The 23,457-nt window shown below is 43.2% G+C and overlaps 1 protein-coding gene across 1 annotated transcript in view; it reads right to left on the bottom strand.

Annotated features, from left to right (window-relative positions):
• Positions 1-562: 562 nt before the first annotated feature.
• The window catches only part of F13A1 (coagulation factor XIII A chain), a 126,462-nt gene continuing 103,567 nt past the window's right edge, over positions 563-23,457 (bottom strand). Inside the window, exons 13-16 of the mRNA XM_054985190.1 lie at positions 22,486-22,767; positions 16,643-16,803; positions 7,073-7,209; positions 563-2,648 (exon numbers count right to left, since the gene is read on the bottom strand). Coding sequence (XP_054841165.1) covers positions 2,501-2,648; positions 7,073-7,209; positions 16,643-16,803; positions 22,486-22,767 — 728 coding nt within the window. The 3' untranslated portion in view covers positions 563-2,500. The remainder of the gene's footprint in view (positions 2,649-7,072; positions 7,210-16,642; positions 16,804-22,485; positions 22,768-23,457) is intronic.

Genomic DNA, 23,457 nt, shown 5'->3' with positions numbered 1-23,457 from the left:
ATCGCAGGCATCAGCCCAGAATTGATTGTATTGTACTTCATTTGTAGGGGTTTAAAGAGAGGAGCACAGGTAAGCTGAAGGCCTAACTACATGAAACACTCTTTCTGGGTCTTCCCCCAGTCCTATAAGGCACATGTGTGACATGAATTCCTGGTAGATTCTCAGGTGAATGAGGACTTGATATGGATTGGGACCATGAGACACAAGAAGAACAGACTTGAACCTCCCCCCCCACACACACACTTTTCCTGACCTAAAACAACTCCAGGGAACCACTATCTGGAGAAAAGTATGTGTACTAATGAGCTACATGTAAATTTACCCAATGAAGAGTGGCTTCCTGGGCAAGTAGGGCAATATTGACTTCCTGGAACCATTTCAGGTTGGGAAACCAGTGTGGAGTAGGTTTAGTCCCTGTGGTCTTGATCCAAATTGAGTACCCTCCCCACATGGCTGTTTCAGCCAGGAACTCCCAGTGTACATCTGCTTGACAGGACCCAGGGTGGACCCAGAAACAGTATAATGGGTATCCACAGCCTCAATCCAAAATGAATCACATGGCTAGGTAAAGTAAAACTTTTATTGGATAAACTTGGTTAGATATAAAGTAAGCTTTTGAGAGCCACAGGCAGCACTTCTTCAGGCAGAAGTGAGAAGCAGACAATTCATCGCTTTACAATAGCTTAACTCTGAGTGTGCATGCAAGCCAAGGGAGTACACACTTGAGTTAGGTAACATTTTGAGAAAAGCAGTTCAATGACCTGGAAACCAAGTAACTCAACCTGCTATACTGAAGAAGCACCTTGTAGAATGGAGTATTGGGGTACCTTTAACCCCATCTGTTTGCCGAAGAAGCAGTACTCCTTAGAAGATTTTCTGTGTCCTTGGAGTTAACATCATTTTTAAGAACAAAAGAAAAGGATCACATTATTTTAAGGACTAAAAATATGTATTGAAGCACACTTGTAGTCAGCCCATTCTCAAAACTGGCTCAAGCCCACAATAGTTTATGCTACAATAAACATGCCTGTCTTTAAGCTACCATTGGACTTTTTTGTTGCAACAGTCTAACAACAGCTACATGCCTTCTTACATGACCAGCGCAATGCCGATTGCCACCTTGGGGTGGGGGGGGGGGGCAGGTAGCAATTTTCCACAGACCAGTTTGGCTAGGGATCCTGGAGGTGTTTTGCCATCTTCTGGGCATGGAGTGGGGATCACTGGGACAGTTGGGGGGGGGGGTAGTTGTGAATTTCTTGCATTGTGCAGGGGGTTGGACTAGATAATCCTAGAAGTCCCTTCCAACCCAATGATTCTATGAACAGCTGATGGAAACTATTTTCTCCATATCGGCGTTCCCTCCGCCCCACTGCATTAAAACTGACTCATGTTCTACCAGCACAACTTTCATTACTTGTACTTTATGAGCAACGGGTGGTGAGCTATGATCTCAATGGGGCCTGTAAACGTTTTAGAGTAGGAGTCACTACCTGGAGTCCTCTGAGGGATCTCAAATGGTACTGTAGTAAGGGATATAAGTGGAAGTGGTCTCCTGCAACTTACATTGCTTCTTCAAGCAACTCTCCAGGAAAATGAGTTAGCATGGTAAAGGATTTATATACTGTCCCGTGCCTTTTCTACCCACGGGCTAATTCTACTTGTAGTGTCTCCTACATAACAGCTACAATTTTTTATATTTATTTAGAAAAATGTCTTTGCTGCTGCTTCAGAGAACCTGATTAAGGCTGTTTTATAAGAATCATGCAAATCCATATTGCTATATGTTATGCAGAAGAGGGCAAAGTGTTTGATACTGTGGTAACAAACCCATACTTGCATCTGAACAAGCTTACTCCATGACAATACCTTCTTGGTTAATTTTTTATTAGCTTTTTAAAAAACTATGAAATATTAGGCCTTGATTAAAATGAAAGTTCAGAGTACTCCAAGATTTGTCTTAGCGCTAATGAAATAGATCCTCAATACATATAAGCATAAAAAAATGTGGCTTACAATGACATCTGGCTAATTTGATCTAATTGTGAATACTTTCATGTTCCTTACACTTATTTTGTTAATTGGATATGTATAACTTTCATTGATTAGATATGCTTAGATCAATAGAAGCTGTTGAGTAGAAAAAATAGTATGAGCAAGACTTTCACACCATATCTCCAAAATATGGCCACAATACCTTGAGAAGTTTTCTTGCACAAGCCCAATGATCAACACAAAACTGCTCTCTTGTGCTCTGGAGCTGTTCCCCTTCATCTCAATAGGGGTTGTGCAAGAGAACTTCCAAGAATATTATCCTCTGCCTTATTTTATTAACTTTGAGGATTTTAGTTGGAAAATACTATAGGGGCAACTTCAGAAAAAGAAACAAAACCAGGTACATACACAGCAAATGTACATATACCCTTAGAAGAATACCCTTTTGTAATGACATTTCTGAAATGCTGGGTAGAAAAGAGAAGAAAGAATAGGGAAGGAAATCTCTTTATGCAGCACTTTGAATATCAATGTCCAGTTCACCATAGACATGCCGTATGGCATCACAATTCAAGCTTGCAATCAGCTTTCGGAGGCCGGCCCGCTTTGGAGTACATTTTTCTTCCCAGGTCAAGGTTGAATTCCTTGGGATCTCACTGCAGTGATAAAGAACAGCATGAATATGATGGCAGATGGACCATAAATCTCAGTTTAATACATAAGCGAGAACCTTGAGGGAAAAATAATCTATCTTTTAAAAAGAAATATCCCACTCCAAACTGGGTTTTTCACCGCTAAAAAGAAAAGCTCACAGAGCAATCCTAAACAAAGTTACCTCCTTCTAAGCCCATTGAAGTTAATGGGTTTAGAAAGGTGTTAACTCTGTTTAAAATTGCACTGTCAACCCATCAGGATACTGCTAGAGAATTCCCAATTAGACATTGGGCAAAGGCTTGTAAGTTCGCCAAAGCTGTTGTTGGATAAAATGCTGGTCAAGGTTGATCTTTGTCTGATTCAGCAAGACTTTTAATTAATATATGCATCCCCAATTATCCACTACAAGCAATAATTACTCATACCTGGAAATGAAAACAATGTTATGGATAATCAGATTTTGGCACTGGATCTGGAGGTCCATTTTGTATTCCATCGGAATTTCATTGAGTCTGTATCTAAAATAGGACCACTAATAAAAGCAGGCTGCAGCTGAATGATGAGAATCTAGCCCTCTGTCCACATGGTTCTTCGGGGACAGTAGGGAAGTTCCACTCCCAGTCTTATGGCCTGTGATGTCTCTCAATAGATTGGACTTATCAATTCCCGTGATTCTAAGGCCCATTGAATAAATTGTGAAACAGAATCAGCTGCTTTATGCCTATCCCTAGTCAGATTTTCAGATTACACCACTAGTAGCATTTCCTATCTACAGTATCTGTTTAAACCACTGAACAAGGACCAATTTATATGTTAACTTGCACTACACCACAGTTTCTTTAAATTGGTCTATGAGGTCACTATTGGCATGTGGTGAGCTATTTGTATGCAGAGGCATTCCACGTAGATCAGAATGTAAACTTTTGTGATGGGGTTGTGACAACTACACAAATTGTGTGATGATCTTGGGCAGCTCACTATACAGTAAACATTTGTTTGTTTGTTTACATTATTTATAGTCTGCCTTTCTCACTGGGACTCAAGGCAGATTCAATAGTGTAAGTCAACACAATCAGCAGCAGGGGCATTCAATAAAAAATGCAATAGGATATACAAATGCAACATTTGCAGAGATTTGAACGCAAGCAGAAATCGGATATAGAGCTGAAACAATGAGCAGTTCTAACTTGACATATTAAACAATGCAAAAACTACCCATTAGGATCAAACTTACAGCAGCATATACTACATAGTAGTATATATACTCCCTATCCCTTTACCAATGCATCTCTTTGAAACCACATTCTTATAGTACAGCCCTCCTATCTGAGTAAAGAGCCGTTCTGAATAATTTGGTTTTGCACAGTTTGCAGAAAGCTGAGAAAGTAGGAGCTGATCTCTTCAGATAAGACTTTCCATAAGGTGGGGGCCACCACAGAGAATGCACATGTATGGGCAGTTGCTGGCTTTACTCACATGCAGGGTGGCACCTGCAAAAGGTCCTGAGCAGATGAGCAAAGCTGCCCTGGTGAAACACGGGGAGAGAGATGACCCCTTAGACGGGAAGGACCAAGGCCATGAAGGGCTTTGTATGTGATAGCCAAATTCAGCCCAGTAAATGATATGTGAAGAAAAATGAAACCAACACTCTTACTTAATTGTCATAGTTTGTTGGTCAGTCCAATTTTTTTAAAAAATTAAGTTAATGGCTATTTCACAATACTTTGCTGAGTGGATCTAGTGTGGTATATTAGTTAGCGTGTTAGACTATTATGGGGGAAGACCTGGGTTCAGTTCTTCCCTTTATCATAAAACTTTCTGGGTGAACGCTGGCCAGTCACTCTCTCTTTCAGCCTATCCTCCCTTACAGGGTCCTGTGAGCATAAAACGAAGAGAGAGATTCACGTATGCCTCCTTGAGCTCCTTGGAGAAGGACCAAGATAAAAATAAATAAATAAAATTGAATGAAGCACACAGAAAAAGGAAGGCAACTAAAAGGATATACCAGCTTCAGTCTGAGTGGCTACCAAGGACCACGGATAAAGTTGTAAGCGAGGACGTGTCTCTCTGAATGTAAATGCATGTGGTAAGCTTTTTAAGATTTGCAAGTAGAACTTGGGGCACATAAACTACTCTTACCCACAGGACGAACTCTATAGGCCACCCTCCACATAATAGACGTGTGTTTCTAATCACAAACAAGGTTTCTTCCCAATCGAGAGAGTCCTTCCTTACTCGTTTAGATCTGTTATATTTAGCAGGTCTTTTTGCGACACCTATTTTTGTGGGTATCCCAAGTCTTTAGGGGGGAATTGGTGGAATTCGGCACAATCTGATTTAAAAAACAAAAAAAAGCACTGTTGCTTCACTATCCTATAAACAATTTTGACAATGATTCCTTTTTATTGTTGACTCTTTGCAAAACAAAACCAAACAAATCCACCAACCATGCAGAAAGGTGTCAAGAAAGCACCCTGCCAGGCTGGTTCAAAAAGTGGCCCCCGGAACATCTTCTCAATGAAACCATGAAACGGTTATAGAAGACTGCAGGGGACATTTACAGTGGGACCTCATCCACTGAGCTTTTTTTAAAAAAAGTCAGAATGTGTCCCAAAGGATATAATTTTTTTTTTAACTAATGGAATAAAACTGAACTAATTCTATTTGCCTGAAGTAACCTTGGTGATGGATGATTCGCAGTAATGTGCTAAGCCATCAACACACAACAGTCATTTATCATCTTCAATACAGAGAGGCAAATGGGATTAATATTTAAATAATTAGCTATGTTTGGGTCTCTGTGAACATAATTTGCCACCTCTACAAAGCCATGATAACTTGATCAGCACTAGGCACATTGTGTGGACTCAAGAATGGCAGCTTTTAGGAATGCTTTTAAAGGTCGTTTCTAGCTCTCATGGTGTCAGAAAAAAACCCTGGGCCGTTTCCACATGGCTTACCTTGTTCCAGAAAACAGCGAAATCTCGCACGAAATCATGCAAGAAGATGCTGTTATTGCGCAAGAAGACGCGATAACAGCATCTTCTCGTGAGATTTTGTGTGAGATTTCGCTGTTTTCTGGAACAAGGTAAGCTGTGTGGAAACGGCCCTAGAATTGCCCAGATCCAAAATTTCATGTGATGGGCACATTTCATATATTGGAACCATTCACTTTACAGGAGGAACTCTAGTGGGACACTCATTCTTTTGCACATGTCCCTCAGTTCCCTGCACTGAAATGAATGGGCAACCATTGGAGGACTGGGGAACTTGCAGTAAGCACTTGCTAAATTGGAGTGGAAGAGGCCATGACTGTGGCCAGACTTGCCAAAGGTGAACTGGGTTGGCCGTAGTATTCACCCAAATGAATGCTGTTGCCATCAGAGGTCCATTTGTAGTAAAATATGCGATAAAACTCTGTCACCCTCCAAATTCTAGAGAAGAATCAGAAGCTGGACGAGGCCTCCGTTTATGGGTATAAAAACCAGACCTTCCTATCATACTATCAAAATAACTGAGCCGATTGTACTTTTGTCACATAAAGAGAAGACGAGACTCATTGGAAAAGATGATAATTTTAAGAAAGGAGTTAGGCAGCAGGAAAAGAGAAAGACCCAATATGAGATGGCTTGACACAATAAAGGAAAGCACAGTCTCTGGTTTGCAAGATCTGAGCAAGGCTGTTAATGATAGGACTTTTGGAGGGGCAGGTTCATTCATTCATAGAGTTGCCATAAGTCAGAAGTTGCCGTAAGTCAGACATAACATACAACACATCATACCATAAAAATAATTAATAAAATAATAAAAAGAGGCGGCGGCAGCAATCATCTGAAATGTCAAAGCACTTCACATGCATTATTTGTAATATTTCCAACAACACTGAAAGGCAGATCAGTAAAACTGCAGTTTGTTAAAACTGTTGAGAATTACTGGCTTGACTAAAGAGATCATGACTGACATGAACCAGTTTGGTGTACTAGTTAAAAGTGGCAGGGGAACTGGGTTTGATTCCTCACCCCTCCACTTGCAGCCGGTTGGGGAATCTTGAGTCAGTCACAGCTCTTCCAGAGCTCTCTCAGCCCCACTCACCTCACAGGGTGATTGTTGTTGTAGGGATAATAATAACATACTTTTTAAACCACTCTGAGTGGGTGTTAGGTTGTCCTGAAGAGTGGTATATAAATTAAATGTTATTGTTGTTATTATTATGATGCTCAAACTGTGGACTTCATGGATTTATCACTACATTATACCAGTATCAGTATCTTATCACTAACTTTAATGACTTACAAGAAAGGGGCATAATCTCAACATTTTAACTACAATATAATTTGGGTGACTTGAAGAGGACACCTGCATAAATGCTGTGAATACAGAGACCAGGAAGCCAGTGTTATACCACCAACATGAAGCTAATCCTTACCTGAACTTCTTTGAGGTGGGGTGCAGTACACCAGGCCCATCAAGTCGTACCAAAACATCTCTTAGGTCCCGATTCAGTGGGTTGGTGAATTCCACTAACACTATCATTTCCTTGCCAACTACTTTCTCGCCAGGAACCTGCCAGAAGAATAGAGATCAAAGTAAGATAAATGGGGTACCTGAAAGACAGCCTCCTCCCATATCAACTTGTTGAAAAATTAAAAACTCAGACACCTTGCTCCATGTGCCTCCATCAACTGAAATAAGGTTGGACAGCAACCAGAACCAGGGCCTTTTCAGGGGTGCAAGTCAAGTCAGTGTGGAATGCCTGATCTACAGAATTTGAAATGGCAGTATCTGCTATCTAGCTGAGAACATTTTTACATGCCTATGTTTATTAGTGTTTTCTGTTGTTAAAGCCCTTCCTCGGGGGGGGGGGGAAATCCTTAAGGCAGACTGTTTTAAACCACCGCTGTATTTACTGTCTTATATATGTTATCTATTGCTCTGTCTGATTTTATGCTGCTTTTTATCTACTGCTTTAATTTGCTTTTTAAAAGATCTTTTACTGATTTTATTGTTTGTAATCGTAAACGGACTGGAATAAAATGCATAGAGAAGTGGTTAATTTATAACAAAGAAATACATAATTCTAATAAAGACTGTTAAATCTGAACCAACTACAAAGGGAGAGTAGTTTTTGTCACAGAGAACAGAAACTGTACTGCTAGCATTGGCCAGCCAAACTGTGAGATAGATCTCCCGCAGAGATGCAATCAAAAAAGAGAGACATGGGATCTTTCCTGGCATCTGCTCTGCAAATATATGCAAATATTCAGATGCCTTTATATATGCAAAAATATAAAACACACATTATGTTAATTATTATTGACAGGAGCTTTGCATTCGGTTATTAGTGGTAAGCAAATTGCTATGCCCCCAATTAGAAAGAAGGCTATTGGTTTTTTAAAGCATATTGTAACAGAATTATTTTTCTTAACTTGCTATTGGGCATGGCGGGTTGGTTCATATTTTCTGGGATGTACTTACTAAGTGGGGGATATTTCCTTAATGGAAAATTTTCCTGCAGGGTGGGGAGTTAACCTTCTGCCTGTGGGAGTAAATGGGAGAAAAAGAAAAAATGGGGCAGAAAATGGGGGAGAAAGTCAGGCAGTGATCTAGAAGTTTTAAATAAGCAGGGAACTGGCAGGGGTGGGTGGGGGGATCATGCTGTTGCTCGATGAGAACCTGATGTAAGATTAGGCTGTGTTGCCTGCTTGTAGAAGTCTGTTTGCTTTGCTTGTATATTTGTCAATAAACAGATATTACAAGGCCTTTTGTGTTTTCCCTACAGTCTTTCTTATTGGAAGGACACCAATCCCGTGCAGAGGTCACCTGCTTGGATGAGTGGGGTGAGCCAGTTATCTTGCTGTCTCAATTTTGGTAACTAAACCTCCATTTCATACCCATATTTGGGTTGGGAACTTCCAAGCTCCATTTTCTTACTTTCTGTACAGTTTGTTTGCCCTTGGCTCTTCCCTTTTCAAGCACCAAATTATTTTAGTCTCACTGGATCAGGCCCCCACCTCTGCTCCTTTGTTTTGAAGCCCAGAAAGGGGGGGGGCAGTTTCTTTCTTGGCCCTGCCTACTTACCCTATAATTGGGACAGAACAATGACTTTTTCCTGCCTGCAAACTGCCTTTGTCTTATGAGCTCTTTGGGCACCAGTGTGATCATTACAACTGTTTCTGTTCCCTCCTTTCTGGTTTTACTGGGTGCCCCATCACCTGGGCCCCTGAACTGTTGGTGGACTGTCTGTCTTTAGTAATTTCTACTCTCTCTCCTTTCCCCTCCTATTTCCCCACACTTAGGGTTGCCAAGTTCCTTCTGGGGGGAGGGGAATCTCCCACCCCAATGAGACTCTTCCTGCCACCACTCAGGTGGGTACTGGCAAAAAAATAAGAGGAAAATGGAGGGGGGGATTGCCAGCATCCTGAAACACTGATGCCACTTTTGGCACATCTGGAAGTGACATCAGCAAGTTGCTGGCAGGGCTGGATCTAGGGCGGGGCAGGGGGGTTGTCTGCCCCCAGCGCTGCCAGGGAGGGGGTGCCGGGAGCAGCTCCCAGCTGCCAGAGCGCGCAGGCGGCAGTGCGGGCAGCCTCACAGCCCCCCGCGCTGCCTTTTGCTTGCCCTGCAGGCCAGGGGGTGCGTGGCAAGCCAGCTGTCCCCTGTCCTGTTGGGCAGGTGAAAGCAGCGTGGGGGGCCATGCTGCCTTTTGCCTGCCCTGGAGGGCAGGGGGTGCCCGGCAAGCTGGCCGCCCCCTGTCCTCTCCTGCAGGGCAGGCGAAAGCAGCGCGGGCAGCTGCGAGGCCGCCCGCGCCATTCGCCTGCAGGGAGGCGAATGGTGCGGGCGGCCTCGCAGCCTCCCACACTGCTTTCGCTTGCCCTGGAGGGCAGGGGGTGCACGGCAAGCCAGCTGCCCCATCCTGCGGAGCAGGCGAAAGCAGCGCGGGGGGCTGCGAGGCCCCTCGCGCCATTCGCCTGCGGGGAGGCGAATGGGGTGGGCGGCTTCTCAGCCCCACACGCTGCTTCCGTCCGCCCTGCGTGATGACATCACCAAAGTGACATCATCACACAGTGCGGGGAGCGCGAGCGAGACAGTCAGCCAAGGGTTGCCCCGGGCGTGGGCAACCCTGGATCCGGCACTGGTTGCTGGTGATGCTCTAACATTCAGTCAAAACCCTATGATACCGTAGAGTTTTGGCTGAATGCTAGAGTGTCACTGGTGAAACACTAACATTACTTTCAGACATGCTGGAAGTAACATTATTTCAGTACTAGCAATGCCATTATGTTGCCAACAAGGCCCCACTCAGTTGTGAGCTTCCCACCAATTGCCAGCCTCATGTCTGCAATGCTACTCACATTCCCCCCCTTTCCATGTCTGAGCAGAATAACTAGGTTTTAGAATCACTTTAAGTCAGATTTGCTAATTTCCTTTGCTGTGAAAGAGTCCCCCTCCAATCAGTTCCATTTCTAATTTTCTGTATCTGTGGTTTTTGAATATTACTTTATCGTTTTCCAAACTTACAGCAGGGCTTCCTCACCAATTTGAAAAATCCTTATTGTTGGCATGTGGGCCATTGTTCTAAGTGGTGTTTTAAGGTCCCTGGTTTTGGAGAAATGTATTAAGAGTAGGGGCCTTCTGAGACATATTGCTTCAGTCAATGTGTATGACTTGAGACAATAGCTTTAATAGGTTGTGGAGTTAATTTCTTTACACTGAATTTCTGAGGTCAGTTTGAAAACAGGTTAGATGAGAGGCAAGCCAGGGAAAGGTCTTCTCGGTTGTGGCACCAAAATTTTGGAATTCCCTCCCCAGGAAGATTTGTCTGCTCCTTCTACCATTGTCTTCCACCAGCAGGTAAAGACTTTTTTGTTTTGTCTGGTGTTGCCGCATGTATTCTAATTGAATCTCCCTCCCATTCATGAGTTTGTTTATTGTTTTTATATTATTATATGTGTTTTAAATCTTATTTTAATGTTTTTATTGTTCTCTACTTTGAGGACCCTAAGTTGGGTGGAAAGGTGGCTTTAAAATGTTTAAAATAAACAGACAAACAAATATGTACTCTGCTCAAGAGGACCAGGGCCTATAGGAGGGCAGGAGGGGCATCTGGCCTGGGACTGGAGCTCAAAAGGGTCCTCAAATTTAGACATGTTAATTTTTTTTTATTTGATCAGTTTCACAGCTTGCTTTTATGTGTATTATGTGCTGTTATTTTAAAACTGTATTATCGCCAGTAGACCCAAAAGGTGGAAGTGGTCCAGGTTTCTCTAGACTTTAGGGTTGCTAGCCCCTTACTGGGGGTGGGGTATCTCTCATCCCCAGCTGCTGCCCACTGCCACCACTCACCTGGCTGGCGGCAGGGGGAAGGTGTGGGCATGGGGGCATGCATGCACTTCTCCCTTTGTGCTTTCCCACCCCCTCCAGCCAGGTGAGAGGGCATTGGGGTGGCATGTGAGAGCAGGGGTTCCCCTGCCCCTGGTGTGGGGTAGCAAACCTAGGACTTAGTGACCCTACTTAGTGACCCCTCCTTTTTGTAACAACATAGACAATAATGCACATCACGAGCACACGCTTTCCCCCTATCTAATCTTATCGATAACCACAGACTTCACTTTATAAAATGTGTACTGTCAAGAGAGGGTGGGGGAGAATGCTATTAAACTTAGGTGTTGGGTGATGCTTAGTCCTCACCCTGCCCAAACTCCTGGGATCTGGCTGAGTCTTTTGTCTGATAAGGGCACAGGGAATTAGCACTTTAAAAATGAAAGGAAAGGAAAGGAAAGAAAAACCCTACCGTGCTACATAATGCATAATTCATGGCAACATCTGTGCTATGTCACATTTATCTTAACACACGAAAATGAACCAGTTCGGCCTATGCTTGTTAGGGTTTTATGAATTATATTAAATCTTTATTTTTCTCTCCCTGGTCTTTTTTTTTAAAGAGAGGATCAGATTCTTCTCTCAGCTGAACCAGAAGGAAACTGATCTGTGGAAAGTAATAGCATTGATCTGGATTCACAGCCAAGCTAGTAAGAACAGAATTTGGCTAGCGAGTGCATTGGAAGTTGTGGCTTTGTACTAAGCTGCATTTGATACCAGAAACAATTAAGAAATGCTGATGGTATTCAGATGTCTTTTCCTTTCCACATTATCAGACATACAATATATGCTACAGAGAGTACTGAGGAGTCTCAAGTCTTCCTTCCTTCCTTCCTTCCTTCCTTCCTTCCTTCCTTCCTTAAAGCATAATTTCTTCACTGTCTTGGCTACAGCAAACATTATTTGCTTTTCATACATGGGGTGTTGGTGATTAAAAACAAAACCCTGAAGCCTTATACCCATAGCTTACCAGCCAGCACATAATAGGCAGGATCCAGCCAGGTTTTCTGCTGGTGAAAAAGAGTGGTTTCCCTTACACCATCCCAAAATCTTGTGCTTGAGAACATAGAACCTGCATGGACAAAAGCCATGTTGGATGGGGAAAGGGAATTTGATGAGACCAAACAAAAAACCTGGCAAGATGCAGACCAATGCATTAATCATCTGTGTGAGACAGAGCTCCATCCCTGTTACCAAGATAAGTGCATGCAAGCCACACAAGGGGGCATTGCAGGGAATGAGAAGCCAGTACATGTCTTCTATATCTTCATCCATCCCCACTCCCCAACCCAGTGTCACACAAGTCGTTCACGCTCCTAGTTACTGACTAAAATAAATTTTGGAAATATGTCAAAGTACAGATCTGGTAATATGTTATAGGGCTGAGTTGAATTAAACACACCATACATGTTTATTTCGAAAGATAACAGCAGCAGAACCATGAGTACAAAGTTGTATTATCCAGGCAGACTGTTATGTTATGGGTTGGATTCAGACTATAATGGCAATTTCCACTGATTGCCCCTTCCTGTTGCAGAGTGCAGACTGCCCTCTAGTCATTCCCCTATCAACCCAGGAGCAACAAGAAGTAGAGGTCAGTGGACAGCAGTGGGATCGAGGGAGTTCCATCCTTCTGATGGAAAATTTAATCAGGATCCAACCCTATGGGAGAATATTATCTCTGCTCATTTGGGTTAAGATTCCAGGCACAAACAGACTCCTATGATATGTGACTATACCTTAAGATAAAATATATCACTGATGATCTAAGAGAAACTTGTTTTTTGTTAGGATACCTTCCTTAAGAAATTACAACCTTTATTGTAATCATTTTATTATTAATATACAATCTTTTATTATTAATATACAAGGTTGGATCCCACAGGTCTGCTGTCCCATTGGAGAAGGCGCTTTCCTCTGGAAGAAGGAACATGAATGCTCACAGAAGTATTTTACCAGAGGAAGGCTCCTTCCACCAGAAGAAAGCACCTCTACTAGTGGAACAGATTAGCAAGATCCAACCCATTGTACAGAAACAAATTCATTCAATACTGGAGTTGCTAAGATAGTGGCTTCTCCTGAGCCATCTTCACCAGGCCTACAGCTTGATGCACCATCAGAAGGAGAGTCACCTTTACTTTAGTGCAACTGAGAGCCCCAGTTCTTATTTCAACAGTACTTATGAAGCTTTCAAGAAAGCAAAGGAGTGTCATAGCTGATGGGCAGGGGCAGCGGCCTCACGCTGCATGCTGGGGGGGTCCCTACCCACCCACTCCTATTGGAGGAGATAAAAGAAGAAAAGCAGCAGGCTCCTATTGCCACCACTCATGCCCAGCCCATTCAGAACTGGATTTCACCCACTCACAGCGACGACCTCTTGAACTTGCCCCATCTGGGGTCAGGCACCTGGGGTCAGGCCTTACCTCTGCCACAGTATAAATAACTGGTTGAAACTGGAAGCTACACAGTAGTACTTAGCAGTTCCCACTGGAAGAGCAGGATTTAAATCCAGCAGAGCCTACCAGACCAACAAGATTTTCAAGGTGTAAGCTCTCGAGAGTCAAAGCTCCCTTGCTTACACCCTAAAAATCTTCTGGTCTCTAAGGTGCCGCTGGACTCAAATCCTGCTGTTCTACTGCAGATTGACAGAGTACCCACCTAAAACTATCCTTGCTGGAAGAGTGAACAGAAACATCTAAGCAGTACAGGTTGTAAGTTTCAAACAGATTCTTCTCCAGCCAACAATGAAATGTTTGGCTGAGGCGCTGTTGAGTGGTAAGGCCAACTGGCAGCCAGAAGCAGAAGTGAGGTGCGCGGGTCACCAGATGCTCAGCACTGAAATACAGCACTGATTAAACAGAACTTTCCTACAACCCTCTGGATAGTTTTTTGTGTGGATTTTTTTTAAAAAAAAATCTCAATAAGTTTTAAAGAACTCTAAACTTCTGAGATTTCTTTAAAAAAACTGGGCACAAAATTAACTTTTCCCTTCCCCTTAAAGCGCTGACTGTCTGCAGGAGCAGTGACTCTGGGGTTCATTCCTTGCATGGTTAATATCCCTGCTTCAGAGCAGGAGGGAAAGACTAAGCAATTTAGGAGTGTAACCCAGGGAGTCTGTATACACTGTTCAGCTTTGGCAAAGAATTGAAAGGATTATACATTTTTAAAATGTGGTTATTGAAGATATGAGCTCGAAGCAAAGTTTATTTGACTTATTGGCTTCCTCTGTGGAGTGCTTGGAAAAGACATAATATTATTTGAGGACACTGCTGATAAACATTTGTCCTCACTAATTAGATACACATAGACTGGCTTCAGCAGAGAGTTTTCAAAACAAACTTTGATGAGAAGCAGCCATTTTCCTCAAACTTTGAAGTCTTTGAGCTTTATCATCTGTCACATTGTCTCACATCCATTTTGTTTTTTATCAGGAGTGAATGGGCTGTTCATATTGTCATCATTCCTTCCTGGACTAAAACTGTCAATACAGTAAGTTCTTGGGCATTTCAGGTAAAATATTAGAATGGTGTTTTCTTCTCTTCTTGGATTCTAAAGAGACAATTAAAAGTAAAGCCAATTTGGTGCAGTGGTTAGAGGTTTGGACTGAGACTGGGGAATCATGCTTTCAGTCAACTTTCTGGGTGACCTTAGTCCTCTCTGTCTCTCAACCCTTCCCTCTCAGACTCACCTACTATATAGGAGTAGGGGGAAATGGAGGAGGTGGGACTATGTATGCCATCTTGAGCTTCTTGGACAAATGATGGGATCTTCAGGCAAGGAATTATTCCAAGGGCTTTTTTTCAGCAGGAACGCAGTGGAACGGAGTTCTGGCACCTCTTGAAAATGGTCACATGGCCGGTGGCCCCGCCCCCTGATCTCCAGACAAAGGGGAGTTTAGATTGCCCTCCGCGCTGCTGTGTGGAGGGCAATCTAAACTCCCCTCTGTCTGGAGATTAGGGGGCGGGGCCACCGGCCATGTGACCATTTTTGCCGAGGACGATTTAAACTTTAAAAAACTCCCCCCTTGTTCCAGCTGACCCAAAGTGCAGTCCTGAGTTCCACCACCTCTTTTCCCAGAAAAAAAAGCCCTGATTATTCCTCATCTTCTAGGCAGCTGAATGCCAGAGTTCCTCCACAATATCCATAACTGGGTTCACCCTCTTCTCTTTTATGCCTCCCATTGAACACTAAAGTCTGGTTATTCTGGTGCTGGCCACACAACTTTCCACTTTTCTTCTGCTCCAGGACTGCTAATTTCCTTGCCTGGTAACCAGAGGGACAGGGCTGGTTCTCTGCCCAAGTGACCCAAGCTGCTTCTTGGGCTTTCAAACTGGCAGGAGGCAGTGATGTGGTAGGTGTCATTTACATCTGCTACCTCCTACATGGGTGGTAGCGCCACCTGGGATCCAAAGTCAGAGCCAGGCAGCAACACAAGATATCGCCCTTTGCTCCCCTTCCTTGGGTTGCTGCTGTCTTAGATACATTCAAGGCAGACTGAAGACCCACACTTTTTCTTCAGTCTCCCTTAGAACATGCTGGAGGAAGTTGGCATAGAAAGGCGCATGGGGTGGCTCAAAAGCCTGAGCCAGTCCTGCAAAGCAGCATACATTCACAGCTAATTTTTTTTCAGAGTTTCAGATGACAGTTCTTCCCCCCACCACACACATCCTGAAAGTGCTCTTTATACTCTTGAGTGACACAAGCAGTTTGGAGATACTTGAGACAGAGCTGTGGTTCCCAGTCTTTTTGGTATGGGTGACCTACAAGTCCAAATTTATTAGTACGGTGATCCACTTTAAAAAGCAGTGCATGTGCAAATCAATAAAACTGCAAAAGGCTAGGAGCCACTTTCAGAGGCTTTATGACCCAAAGGTTGTGAAATACTGGGCTAGAGAATAATAAGAGAGGATATATTCAAGGCATTTTGACTTTAAGGATTTTTTTTGTAAAGATGTGTGTTGTTTAATTTTACACACGTATTGGCTTGGTAAATGCAATACTTTTTCACTGTTTCCTTCTCAACACAACTATGTTTCTAATTGAAAAAAGGTTCGGAACATACACATACTCTTTTCATGCTACATCTAGTGACAAGAATTTGAGAATTTTTCCCTTTCCAAGCCAATTTCAGTTCTAGATTCTTCCAGCAACCAAGCACTTTCAGTCTGCCTGTGCAGCAGAAAATGACTTCAGAGGGACAGGAAACTGAGCCTGAAGAAATCTTGGTTCCAGTTAGTTATGTCTAAGTCCTATGGAAATCAGAAAAGTTAGACACAATTAACTTGTTCCACTGGGAACTTAAATGTATAACTAACTGACAACTAATTTTATCATTGTTTGTTTAATTGGGGTTTTTGTGACTACTACTATGTGGATTGATAAGCTTTTCATCCATGTAAACAACGCTGAGCTAGACAGGCCAATGGTCTGCAATGGTTTTATGTCCTAGCTGTCCTAGCTTCACCATAGTTGGTGAAGGCACCTGTCATCTGGCAGGCACACTAAATACAGTTAAACCATGGATTTGCTCTCCAGGATCTCAGGAAGATCCTTTTAACTGAGATGCAAAACACATCTACAGTCAGCCTGTCTGTTTCTTGCAGTCCCTGAAACTGACCTTAATGACCACTTGTGGGATTTTCAGCGCGGCGCTCTTCTGCCTGGCCAGGATCTTCTGTGTTTCGTTGACACGGGCTGTGACGAAGAAATGCAGGGAAGCTTGCTCCAGCAACCGGCTCATGTACTCGCTGGCCTTGATTAGCACCTCAGCAGTTTGAGCTGACAGGAGGAACAAACAAACAGAGAAACACAACTGAAGCCTGAAAGCAATATACTTGCAAGTTATTACTTCCAGTCCTGCTGATACTGTATTACCCATAGGCCATCAGATGCAATAAAGATGCTTCTCTCAGAGAGAGCAGCCAAGGCTTTCAAAGGTGCTAAGAAGCATCCGGTTGCTGTGCTACGGCTTGTTTTCCATTTTTTGCCCTGGCTGTGATCGACGCATACTCGTTATGCTTGAGAATTTGGATTTATTTTAAGACAATTTAGATCACTTTTACCCATGTGGCTTTCCCCATGTACTGCTGCTAGACAAGAGTGATAGCAGGAAATAGCCCGTTAACTGGGGGGGAAACCGCTAGCAGTACTTTCTCTTGTGTTCTTGTGAGCTAACATAGCTGCTTAAGCATGATAAGCTTTCTCCAGTGTAGCACAGGGACTAGTGCATGGCTCTCCAACTTTTTCTTTAATGAGAGCTACTTCTAAGTAACGAAAAACTTTCTGAGCTACTCCCACCTCTTCCCAGTGCATGCTGCCAAGCACCAAACTAGTGGTCCATCTAGTCCAGCATCCTGTTTCACACAATTGTCATGGAGGGCCAACGAATAGGACACAGACACCAAGAACTTCCCCTGATGCCACCTACAACTACTGGCATTCAGAGGTTCGCTGCTTCCAAATACGGAGATTCCCTTCAGTCACCACGGCTAGTAGCCACTGATGGACCTCTCCTCCATTTGTCTGCCTAACTCTCTTCTAAAGCCATCCATGCATGTGGCCATCACTACATCAACTGGCTGTGGATTTAACTACTCATTAAGTCAAGAAGTGTTTCCTTTTATCTGTCCTGAAGTGATTGCCCATCAAATATACTGGGTGCCCCCCATGCTAGTATTATGGGAGAGGGAGGAAAAATTCTCTGTATCCACTTTCTTCTCCTTGTGCATAATTTTATATGACCCAAAGTGGTTAACATAGTTCTCTTCTTTTCCATTTGATCATAACAACCCTGTGAGGTAAGTTAGGCTGAGAGTGTGCTGAGTGTTAGGCTAAGGGCCAAGCTGCAAGTGATGAATGACACTTGAACGGCAAAGGTATTTCTCCCTGTTCACTTGCCCTCCACTTGCGCTCCACTCAATCCACTTGCCGTTCAAGTGTCATTCGTCACTTGTAGCTTAGCCCTAAGACTGGTCCAAGGTCACCCACTGAGCTTCCACGACAGAGTGGGGATTCGAACCTGGGTCTCCCACATCCTAGACCTGTACTCTAACCACTACACCACATTGGCTGTCCTGTGAAAAGTCCAAAACTCTTCAGCCTTTCCTCACAGGAAAGGTGCTCCAGCCCCTTCGTCATCTTGGCTGCCCTCTTCTGCACTTTTTCCACCTCTGCAATATCTCTTTTTGGCATACAGTGACTAGAACTGCACACAGTAGATCAAGCTTAGAGAAAGCAGTTTTTAAATCCTCAGTAGAGTTATGTGGAATTTTTTTTTGTACAACAGTTGCTTCTGAAGTAAACTGAAGGAGGTCCATTTCAATCAGAGTTTTCTCTTCTTAAATAAGATATTATATAATTTTGCTTGAGGAAGAATATATATGTTCCATTTGAAGAATTCGGAAATCATCTTGTCATCTCTCCCACTGTTTCTGAATCTTTCCCTCATTTGCTTGGAAAACAATCTGAGTTCAACTTTAAAAGTGCATTTAAGTGTATTTTGCGGTAGCTTACTCCAGTACGAACTTTGGCACTTATGCCTCTGGCGTCTGCATTGTTCGCACTGCCAGCTCAGTTTACCTCCCAATGAGCTGGCACCAGCACTGCAGAAAATACTGAAGTGAAATACTTCACTGCAAAAGTCATGGCTGGAGAAAACGACACGTTGAGAGTGTAGGGGGTGCCAATGCATCACAATTGTGCTACAGTGAATGTTGCTAAGGGAGAGAACATGGAGGACAAATGTTCATTCTCTAGCCAATGAAGACTTTCAATGCACATCATAGACTGATTAAAGACTTCATCTACTGGGACTAAGGACATAGGTGAACGATCACTGGAATCAAACGGGCACATTAGCTACTCAGCTTGAGGTCTACAAGTTTGCTGGGGTCAGGGGGAAAACAAAGACCCGGGCAGCAGCCATGGAGACTGACCTCTTGTCTTGATTTGGAAATTCCCAGTAGAACAAAAGCTCTAACTCTCCCCACCAAGGGCTACCAGGTGAAAAAATATTCACTGCTTTTCCTCCTATTGTACCATCCACATCAAAATGAAGCTGTGGCTTTCATTCTTATAACTATTCCCAGGCAACCATCTGACCCAGATTTCCAAGTCCTGTCAGAATCTGTTTGATGTGCACTCCCCACAACGGCAAAGGAATTACAGTATATATCTCAAAGTCTTAACCTTAGATCAAACCTAAGAATAATCATGTCTATCCAGCCCCCTAAAGAAAATAGCAAAATAAAGCTATATGATAAATTATTTTTTTTAACAATTTGAACAAAAGTACAAGACAGTACAGTTAAACTCCTAGCCATACTTAGAAGTACATTCCATTGGAATCAATGCAAATGATTTATGAATAAACAAAAGATTTATGCAGATGATATAGAACTGAGCGGCAGTTGAAAAGTGGTTTTGTGCCAACCGGCTGTGCCCTCCAGATGTGCATATTCAGCCATTAAACACATTTATCAGCTGCATCTTGGATGCAATATTCAAATAAGGGACACTCAGCTGTTGCATCCCTGAGCCTATGGGAGTGCTGCTCCAACATCCAATCACCTTTCAGAGGAGGGATGGAACGTTGGAGGGAAACGCAGCAGCAGTTCAGTTGGCGTCTGCCTCAGCAAAAGAGCAGGTAGTATCTAGGGTGGCTCCACAGAGTGGTTTAACTCTCCGTCTGGGAGAGGACAGAGTTGTGAGGACTGTCTCTGGTGATGAGCAGCCCTCGTACCCTTTAGTCTGACTTTTGGGAAAGGGCAGGCTGGTGAGGGTGGAATCCTGTACATGTGTTAAAAGTCCTAACCTGGGAGCTACTCAGTGAAAGCCTGTTTGTACTTGAAAGCATTCAAGGGAATTAAAATCATAACCAGAAGCCATAACTAGCTTCAGTTTAGGGCCGTTTCCGCACGGCTTACCTCAACCCGGAACACTGCGCAACATGCCGAAAAAAACATGGAAGATCGCATTTTTTCACGCGAGTTTTGTGCAATGTTGTGCAACATCGCACAAAACTCGTGCGAGAAAATGCGATCTTCCGCGTTTTTTTCGGCATGTTGCGCAGCGTTCCGGGTTGAGGTAAGCTGTGCGGAAACAGCCTAGGTGTCTCTCGGCCAGGTTTTTCCTTCCAGTGTTGGGAGCTTGGGCGGCTGATCTGTTCTTTGAAAACAACCTGTACAGAAATAAATCTTCTTTGTTATTTTTATAAACCTCCTGCTGCAGTGATCTCTGAGTTCTTACTCACAACAAAACTTACTTCACAGCAGAGAGCCCAAAGCCTTTACACTAGCAACTGAGGGGGAAGGTTTACATTTCAAAACAAACCTAGTTCTTCGAAATTATAGGAGGCTCTGTGGGGGTTTCCTCAGTTGGAAGAAAAGGCCTGTCACAATAATACTATGTGCAGGAATCAGGTGGGATAATGGACGGTGTGGGTGTTCCAGGAGATGGGGGTAATGGGCACCATCACAGTCTCCACTGTGCATAGGCACTATGTACAGAGCTGCAACGCATCAAATGAAACACACTTGGATGGCAATTCCACTGAAATCAATGCTAAAGGCTGGGGTAGACTGGTACACTGCCAATTCTGTTTACAACTCGGAAATAATAAATAATAACTGCTTATATCCTGTTCTTCTAGACAGATTAATGAACAATCACCAACATCATTTATATTTAAGCAGAGGATGGGGCAAAGAGATTACAGTGGGAAGGGAGCAAGTTTCTTAGAATTAAAAGGACTGTTCTTGGATATCTTCAAAATTAAATTCCAAGAATGAGAGTGAGCCTGATGTAGTAGTTAAAATACTGGACTACAACATGGGAGGCTCAGGTTCAAATCCCCACTGCCATGGAAGCTTGCTGGGTGACCTTGGGACAGTCTTATTTTCTCACTCTACCTTACCTGACAGGGTGGTTGTAAGGGTAAAATGGAGGGCAGGGGGCCAGCATATGCTTCCATGATGTCTGTAGAGTAGTGTGGATGAAAATTTAGTATATTTCAAAAACAAAAATGCATTTTAAAATTGTTTTTAAAAAGACATAACAACTCACTACTCTTGATGGTATGCCCTTAATACCGACACAGAGTGGCCATTTTCACACGTCTTACTGGCTGTGCAAAATCGCACAAAACTCTCGGAACGACGGTGTCTTTCTGGCACGATTTCCTGTCATGACTCTGGTTTGTGGCATGATTCACCACACAAACCAGAGTCATGACGGGAAATCGTGGCAGGAAAACGCCAATGTTCTGGGAGTTTTGCGCGATTTTGCGCAGTCAGTAAGACATGTGAAAATGGCCATTGTCAGGAGTTTGGGAGTGGTTCTGGATGCCTCCTTATCAATGGAGGCCCAGATCACCAGCTACACCAGGTGAGGCAACTGGCCCCCTTCCTGTCTTGCCTCTACTTGGCCACAGTAATCCATACAATGGTCACCTCTAGATTGGATTACTGTAACTTGCTCTATGTGGGCCTACCCTTGAGACTGATTCAGAAACTCCAACTGATCCAGAATGTGACAGTGACGGACAGCACACATTCAACCTGTGCAATGTCAGCTGCACTTGCTTTTGGTGGACTACTGAGTCAGATTCAAGATTCTGGTGTTGACCTCTAAGGCCCTGAGCAATTCAGGACCCACGTATCTTCAGGACCATCTCCTCTAGTATGTTCCCCAGAGAGTGTTACGCTCTGCAGAAAACAATCTACTCATGATCCCCAGCCCAGAAGTCTGGCTGTCCTCGACCAGAGCCAGGGCAGTTCCACAGGGCTGGCAAGGCAGAGATGTTCCACCAGGTTTTGGTTGAGGGCTGTGATAGATACCATCCTACTGGCACTCCCTCTTCCTCCCTCCTCCTCCTTTTTCTTCATGCCCTCTCTTTGTTTGTTGTGGGGCAGTGATAAGCTTTGGAATCTATCACCATTCTGAGGATGTTTTAACTATGGATTATTTAAATTGTTTATTATTTATGAAAGTTTTTATCATGTTGCTCACCATCCTGAGTCCTGTGTGTTCAGGGGTAGTGTGGTCTATAAATTGAAATTATAAATATAAATATAAAATATAGCAATGTGGTCAAAAAGTCACCAATAGTGGTCAAAAAGTCACCAATTAATTTGAAGTGAGGGGGTTTTGACCATTAACTTATGTACACAGCAGTATTTAGCACTTTTCTAAAAATAGTCAAGGAGCACAGCCTGTGAGTTAAACTGAAAAAGAAATAAATTCCGCTTACAGCTGAAAAACATTTTATTCTGGCCTTTGGGAGCCAGAGTAAAGAGAAGTTGGGTATTTTTTGCTTTTGTTATGTTTTAATGAGGCTTTAATTGAAATTTAATGAGATATTTTATTTGTTCCCTTATTGCATGCTTATCCACCACAAGCCCTCAGGAAGGAGAGGGCCATATATTTTAATTACAATTTACATTCAACATTTTCTTGGCTTACATTTTGCAGGTTCCAGAGTCACGTCAAAACTGTGATTCTTGAACTCAGTCTTGGAGACTCCAGTATAAAACACAATGTTTCCAGAAAGGTAAGCATCCACGGTGTACTGGTTTTGGGTGTTATTTTTGAAAGTAACATGGACTTTGAAGTCACTACCAATTATTGAATCTTCCACTTGAAAGTCCATGTCAACCTCCGCACTGGGCATGACATCCGAAGTGACCAGCTTTTTAACACCATACATCAGGGCAGTGTCAAGAGCCAGCCTTTCTTCCTCTGTGCCTGTAAAACAAATGGAAATTCTTCTGAGATATAAGTGACAAACCTTGTTGGCATCACAGGCTTGTGCCCCAGTCTAATGAGCATCTCATGTGCTACTAGAAAATGTCCTTATGACCCAAAATGTCTGTGTTGTTATTTGTTTAAGAAGTAGTATATATTATCATCAATGTATATAACATTTTACAGAGTAATATAATCAAAAGAAGCAGATTCCTGCCCTGAGATTTGCAACAGAGGGGACAATGGAGAGGGAATAAAGAGGTTAACAGGAAATGAATATACACAAATGTACCTACACACATTTAGATATCATTACAGTTGTGGGTAGACTTCTCTGTTTCCTGGTTCCCATTTTTTGTTGCTGCTCCTGCTGCTGGCAGGAGAAAAATAATGTAAAAAAAATTGGCTTGAGGCAACAGTCCACACTAGGAATCATTGGAAACTCTATGGGTTTACCCTACAGTTTCCAGCAATTCCTAGAGAGCCATAATATCAGTTCCTGGTTTCCTCGAAAGTGACATCATGCTGGGGCATGATAATGTCCCCATGTCCTTCCCCCAGATTCCACCAGTTGCCAGCCACTCACTGACAGCCCTAGTTGGGGGTGGAGATTAAGGGGTTAAATCAAAGGTTTTACGGAAGAAGCTATGTAAGTATTCTGGGAGGGAACTTCAGGCCTATGGAGCCACA

This window comes from Eublepharis macularius, chromosome 7 (assembly GCF_028583425.1).
Source record: "Eublepharis macularius isolate TG4126 chromosome 7, MPM_Emac_v1.0, whole genome shotgun sequence".
Lineage (NCBI taxonomy): Eukaryota > Metazoa > Chordata > Lepidosauria > Squamata > Eublepharidae > Eublepharis > Eublepharis macularius.
The sequence above is the reverse complement of the archived record's forward strand: the minus strand, read 5'-3'. Positions and strand labels throughout refer to the sequence as shown.